At 59.5% G+C, this 6,607-nt stretch overlaps 1 protein-coding gene across 5 annotated transcripts in view; it reads left to right on the forward strand.

Annotated features, from left to right (window-relative positions):
• The first annotated feature begins 182 nt into the window (after positions 1-182).
• Positions 183-6,607, forward strand: part of ARHGAP23 (Rho GTPase activating protein 23) — a 55,857-nt gene continuing 49,432 nt past the window's right edge. For 3 of the 5 annotated variants that reach the window (XM_006774276.2, XM_015570875.1, XM_006774275.2), the window contains exons 1-5: positions 183-467; positions 2,704-2,731; positions 3,839-3,934; positions 4,131-4,209; positions 4,371-4,425. In XM_006774276.2, coding sequence (XP_006774339.2) covers positions 198-467; positions 2,704-2,731; positions 3,839-3,934; positions 4,131-4,209; positions 4,371-4,425 — 528 coding nt within the window. In that variant the 5' untranslated portion in view covers positions 183-197. Of the gene's footprint in view, positions 468-2,703; positions 2,732-3,537; positions 3,649-3,779; positions 3,935-4,130; positions 4,210-4,370; positions 4,426-6,607 lie in introns of those variants that run through there. The other 2 variants (XM_015570876.1, XM_015570877.1) reach the window with 2 other exon arrangements.

The following is a 6,607-nucleotide window of genomic DNA, read 5'->3' on the forward strand; positions in this document are numbered from 1 at the left end:
GCCTGGCACACAGTAGGTGCTTAGTGAACATTTGGTGAACTGAACTGAGCCAACGCCTGGCTCACAGCAGCGAGTTATTTCCTCAGAGGCAAAGGCATTATGAGGGGATTGAGAGGAAGGAAAGAGGAAGAAGCGGTTGGGCCAATGAGTGTGAGAGAGGAAGGAAGGGCTGAGGAGGGGGAGGGGCCTGGAACCCCATGGACCCCATCTCGTCCCCGTCAAGTCCTCGGGGCTGCAGGAGGCAGTGTGCAGACTTGAGACTGTGGGTCACCAGGCCACTCACCCGTCTCCCTGTGCTCCCACAGCTGCCTCTGGGCTCGAGAGATGGGTGCTCTTCTGGGCGCCCCCTCCCCTGGCAGGGCCCGCGGACACTGCTGCTGCACAAAAGCCTCCAGGATGGCTTTGGCTTCACCCTGCGCCACTTCATCGTGTACCCACCCGAGTCCGCCGTGCACTGCAGCCTGAAGGTACGTCCTGAGGAAGCCTTGTTGCGGGAGAGGAGATCGCTTTGCACCGGCCCCTCCGGCACAGTCCTCCTCCTGTGTCCTGGGTCATCTTCATCTTCTCAGGAGAGGGGAGGGGTGGCTGGTTCAGAACAGGCCGCCTAGAGGTGAGGGAGCCAGGGTGCTCACTCACGCCTCGGACTCTTGGTTTCTGGAAGGTGAACAGCCGCTCGGAGAGATGCAGTCCTGGGACCGTTGTCCGCTGGCCACTTCTGAGCTGGGTTTGTGGCCCCGCCCAGCCTGAGCTCTCAGGGATCTGTCCTAACACACGTCTGGAGCACCCCCTGGCGCCCCGGGCCCAGGCTCAGGCCCCGTGTGCTGGAAAGAACCCTGGGCTCTAGCCCTGGGACAACTCCTAACTCACTCAGATCTCTGGGCTTTGCTTTTCCTGCTGCAACCTGAGGGCATTTCCCTGCTTGACCCCTAAGGGCCCTTCCAGCCCTCATATAAATGTCAGGTTCTTTGAGTCTAGGAACCAGGCTGCCCACTGACCTAGGCTCCCCTCCCCAAGTCCCTCCCAGCAGCAGAGGAGGACAATTCACTTTGGAGTCAATGAACCCATTTCTCCCCTTCCCCCAGAGCTGAGCCCAGCCTGCACGCTGCCAGGAGACTCTCCCATGCGGAGCTCGTTGCCAGAGAACTAGACATTGGATTTCACTGCCTGTGTGTGCACTGCTCTTTGTGGGCACGTGTACATACATGGTATGCTGGGCATGTACACACACGTGTGTGTCTAGACAGGTGCACATCGGTGTCTGTAAATACACGTCATGTGTATGTGGGTGCACACCGCTCCCAGCCATGTCTGAATCTGGGCTGGGGGCCGCAGCAGCCCTTCTCACTGGCTGCCGAGTGTGAGTGGGGGCTGATGGGGTGTGGGAGGGGCACTGCCCCACCCCTTGATGCCCAAGGATAGCAGCCCCCGAGTTCCCTGGAACCTTCAGTTCTTTCTTCCTTCTTTCCTGGCCTCTGCCGACTTCTCTCAGGGGTCCCTGCTGAGGGGTGACAAGAGCAAGAGCAGCCTGAGTGGTCTAGGCTGGTGGTGGGCCTGTCTCCAAGAGCTCACATGGGTGGGGTAAGCCAGGGACAGCTCCAGTGCCTTTCCAGAGCCTGCCCAGGACTGGGAGCCTGCAGGGAGCTCAGCCGGCCAAATGCACCCATCTGCCTCTGCCACCCGCGGGCAGGCACCGCATATGGGAGGGCAGGGCAGAGGGACTCTCCAGCAGTGCCCCGAGCCTTCTTGTCCCGGCTGGCATGCCAGAGACCTGGGTTCCAGCCCTGGCTCCGCAACTGAGTCTGAGCGAGCAGCCCTGGACAAGTCAGCTGTAACATGGATGATCTGTGGGGAGGGTTAGTCAAGATGGCACCGCAGGTTGGATCCCGTTCTAAAATGCTACTCCTGCTGGCCCTGTGTCTCTCTGACCTCCTCCTTCCTCTCATTTGTTTCCTCCCCAAATCTAGTGCCCTTCCCCCTCACTCACCAGGATGGTCCCAGAGGCCTCCCCAGTGGGTCCCCTTGACTCAGTTTCTTAGCCCTGAACCTAGAGGCCAGAATCCCCTTCTCTAACTGGTATTTCACACCCACTCTCTCCCACTCAGGAACCTTCACTGGCTCCCTCTTTCTCTCATTTCAAACGTGAATGCTTCGGTCTGCCTTCGGTGGCTTGCTGGTGTTGACTGGCTCCTGCAGCTCAGCTGATTCAGTGCTACATGTGCTGGCTTATTTCTGATCCCAAGCGCCCGCACACTCCCCTCCCCTCACCCAGAGCGCCTTCTTCCAGGCCTTAAAGTCCCCTCCCCCAGAGGGACCTTAATCAGGCCTGCCCTCCCATTCTCTGAGAACTGATAGCCACTGTTTGCACGCGTCATGCCTGCTTATCTGTGTCTGTCTGGGTTCTCTCTGTGTGTAAGTATGCTTGGTTTGAGCTCCCTAAGGGGAGGGGTCATGGGTCCCCCATTGTATTGGGGGCTTTCAGATGGCTGGGATGTTGACCTGGTGGGATCAGCGTGAGAGGGAGCTCATGTCACTGGGGAATCATGCCTGGGACTTGATGTCCCCATGGACACCCCTCCCGCCGCCTCCAGGCGCTGGGCTACTTGGAGAAGATAAGAGGGTGGGCCGTTGGGTGAGGGAGATTGAAGGGGCCCGCCCAGGTGGAGCTGGGCAGAGGGCCAACACCCATCTCTCTGTCCCATGCAGGAGGAAGAGAATGGAGGCCGAGGAGGAGGTAAGGAGTCAGCCTGGATTTTGCTGTGCCCCTCGCCCTCGACTGCTCTTCCTGTCTTTGCTCTTCTCTGTGTGGCCACCCCGGACATCTGCTCACGCTCTCTTCCTCTCTCCTCCCTTTCTTTTCCCACATTTGTCTCCCTCTGGGCCTTTCCATTTCACACTAGAGGTGGCACCGTGAGGAGTCATGGACTTCTAAGACGCGGCCCCTGTCCTGGAGTCACTCCCAACCTAGACTGAGGCACACACAGGGGCTGCAGGGCCAGGGAGTGAGGGGGCGGGTTGCAGCTGGTCCAGGGCTGTCCTTGCGAATATGTTGGGCATAAGGGGACCCTGGCGTCTAGATCTTTTCCAATATGAGCCTCCATCCCCTGGCTGTCGCCCTTGCTATTTTGCAGGGTCCCTCTCTGGCACCCAGGCTCCCCAGGATATTCAAGGCAGGACTCCTTGAACAGGCAGCCTTCCTCCTCTGCCACTAGGGTTTCCGTGGGGAAGCCATGGGCACACTCTCTTCCCGAGTCCCCATCACAGAGGCCTGTGGCGGGGTTGAGGGGGAGGAGCCCACTGACCTAGACGAGGCCTATTTCTGGCGGAGACAGTTAGCAGCAGAATAGGGCTGCTGGGGTCCCATGTGATGCCCAAGTGTGGGGGCCGGGGCCTTCCTGCTGCTCCCCTGGTCTCTGGGTGTGGACATGCTCTGTGTATGGGGGTGTCTCTCTCCACTGATGTGTCTGCAGGACTTGACACAGCCTCTCTTAGTGTGCCCTTTCCTTTGTCTTGTGCTGTGTGTGTGTGTGTGTGTGTGTGTGTGTCTGTCTGTCTGTCCCACCACATAGCGAGCTAAGAAGGGGAAGAACGATGTCTCCTTGTCAGTCTGGCACGGGACGCAGGAGGCATACGGAGTCGCTCAGCATCCGTGTCGGTTTTCCTTCCCCCAGGAGTGTGTCGTCCTGTCTGACCCTGTGCACCGTGCCCCTGTGGGTGTGCGGGTCTCCGTGTGTCTGTCTGTGTGAGTGATAATTCTCTGAGTGTGTCTTCTGTGTGTGTAGCTGTGCATGGGTGTCACCTTCAGCAGCCTCCCCCAGCTAACCTGGCTGATGCTCACCAGGACACTCCCCCCGGCACCGCCTGGAGCCCATGGACACCATCTTCGTCAAGAATGTGAAGGATGAGGGCCCTGCCCACCGGGCGGGGCTTCGCACAGGTGAGCTGTCCCAGTTACCTGGCTCATTGCACCCCTGGGTCTCTTCTTCCTGCCCTCGGGTTAGGATGGGATCCTTGGACCCAGGTGTTAGGGAGGCTTCTGCCGCCCACTGTCATCCATTCCGGACAGGGGTGCTCAGGGGGGGCCACTGACACGCCGTGGCCTGCTCACCCGTGGTCCTGCCCCCTGTCCCCAGGAGACCGGCTGGTGAAGGTGAACGGGGAGAGTGTCATTGGGAAGAGCTACTCCCAGGTCATAGCTCTGATCCAGAACAGGTGAGCGCCCCTGCCTCTCTTCGCCCATAGTAACTCCGCCCTCTCACTGAGTCCCTGCACCCCCATCCCCTTGGCCCTGGGGGTGCCCTGGCGACCAGGATCCCTGTTCTCCCAGACCCTGTGGCCTCGGCTGGGCCTGACCCCCTGCCCTGTCTCCGTAGCGATGATGCTCTGGAGCTTTCCATCATGCCCAGGGACGAGGACATCCTCCAGCTGGTGAGTCCCCTCTGCCTTTCTCCTCGGGCCTCCCTTCCCTCCTGCGTCTGCCCCTCTGGGAGGCAGAGAAGAGAGTGAAGGGGGCAGCACCAACTTGGCATTGCCCAATCGGGGATGCCAGGCCCATCCCTGGGCTGAGGCTAAGTTGTTGCTTCATTCAGGGCTGCTCTGGGGGAGGGGAGGCGCCAGCCTAGGCAGACAGGATTCCTGCCAGGGGATCTGGAAGGAGAGTGGCCCAGCGGGCCCTGCCAGACTGGCACGTTTTTGTCGGCTCCGGTGAGACTCCTGCTACCCGCACCTTCTCACTGCCTGGCCCCAAGTGAGTGTGTCTCCTATAGCTGTGTCCACACACAGGCACGCCCCACCCCACTGTCGTGTGCTCTCGTTCACACAACACACCACGCAACACACAAGCAGAACACGCCAGATACACAGCCACACAGCATAACTCCTCAGCACCCCTTCATCCAGCACGCCACATACCACGGAACATGAGACACACACGCAGTGCACCCAGCACACCACACCAAGCGCACGCCACCACACACACAGCCTCTCCATGCTTCACCCAGGCACCCACTCCCACACCACGCCCCTCAGATATCGCCATGCAGCAGACTCCACCACACACGTGCTCGAACTTCTCACCACTCACTGACACCAGAAGTGCTCGCTGTTGTCACAGCGCATATGCCCACAAACATCCCAGCACACGCCAGCCCCAGCCAGGTGCCCGCGCTCACACAATCATGGTGCGCAGTCCAAGCACCCTCCCCACGGGCACTGCAGTGCACCTGAGCTCTGCACTGGGCCCAGCAGGCACCAGGACACTGCAGGCAGCATATCCGGCACTCACATGTGTACCTGTTCACCCCACACACTCCACGCACACATACATGCCCACACGCATGCACATGCTGCCTCTCTCTGTTCCCCCTCCCAGCCTTGACCCAGAGCCCAGGGCTGTCCTCTCTGCCCAGGGCCCAGCGCCCTGGTCTCAGGGATCCCAGCCAGATGTCAGCTTGCTTGCCCCCAAGGTCACTGCCCCCCAGGGGAGGGCTGAGTGCCAAGCCCAGGAGGCCCTGAGAGCCACCGTGCTGGCTTCTGCCCTGGAAGTGTTCTCATAATCCCTGCAATCAGAGTGCCAGGCTTGGCCCTGTGCCCCCCTGGGAACCTCCACCCCCTGACCTCAATTGTCCCCTGGCCCTTCCTGGCGAGGGGGAGGCAAGACTGGGGGCCGAGAGAGGTGCACAGCTCCCCCCAAATCTCCAACACCCTGCCCAGACACCCCGAGGCGGAGGCTAGGTTAGGCGAGCTGTGAGATGGTGCCCCACCCCCAGCCTGGAGGGGGTGACAGGGCAGGGCCTAGGGCGTGTCCTCCCACTCCCTCTTCCGCTGCAGGGGGGCAAGAAACAAGGGGGGCAGGAAAGGAGGGCAGCAACCGGGAGCTCTGCTACTCAGTCTCGGGTGGGCAGCCCCAGATGTCAGCATCTGGGAGCCTCCGCTGGCCCCCCTACCCCGGTCCGCCAGCGGGTGGGGCCAGGCATCCCCTTGATTCCCAACTGCCTGAGAAATGGGATCCTTGCAGAGGGCCACAGGCTAACTTGGTCCTCCTGTATGGAAAAAGTCCAGTGGTGATTGTTCCAATTACATAGGTTCAGTCAGATGGTATCTTTTAGGCTCCTAGGTACGTTTGGTGAAGAGAAAAAAGCCTGGCCTGCCTTAGGTTTCTCTGACAGAAGTGTCCTGAAGGCTGGCCTGATATATTGGTTTTTATGAAAATGTTAATAAATGTTAACTAATTGAAGTGATTTCTTTCCCTCCCAATTGAAAGCCTAAGGGTTAGACTTTTGGCACAGAATCAAATATGGCCTCTAGAATAAATTCAACAGTCAAGTGCAGGAATAAAATAATCTGAATGTTATTCCGGCGGTGTGCCCGAGGGGCTCAGTGTGCGGGGTGTGGTGTAGCTCCTTCTCCTCCTGTGATGTGGGTGTCGGGGCTGGAGGTGTAGTTATTTGTGTGTGTGTCTCATTGTGTTTCTCTCTGTCTGTGTGTGTGTTTCTGGGTGTGTATTTTCCGGTGTCTCCTGTGGTGTAGCGTGTGTGTGTGTGTGTGTGTGTGTGTGTGTGTGTGTTCGCGCGCTTGTTTGGTTACACCCTCCCCCCCTTGGCTCCTCCCC

The sequence above is a fragment of the Myotis davidii genome, unplaced genomic scaffold, assembly GCF_000327345.1.
Source record: "Myotis davidii unplaced genomic scaffold, ASM32734v1 scaffold327, whole genome shotgun sequence".
Lineage (NCBI taxonomy): Eukaryota > Metazoa > Chordata > Mammalia > Chiroptera > Vespertilionidae > Myotis > Myotis davidii.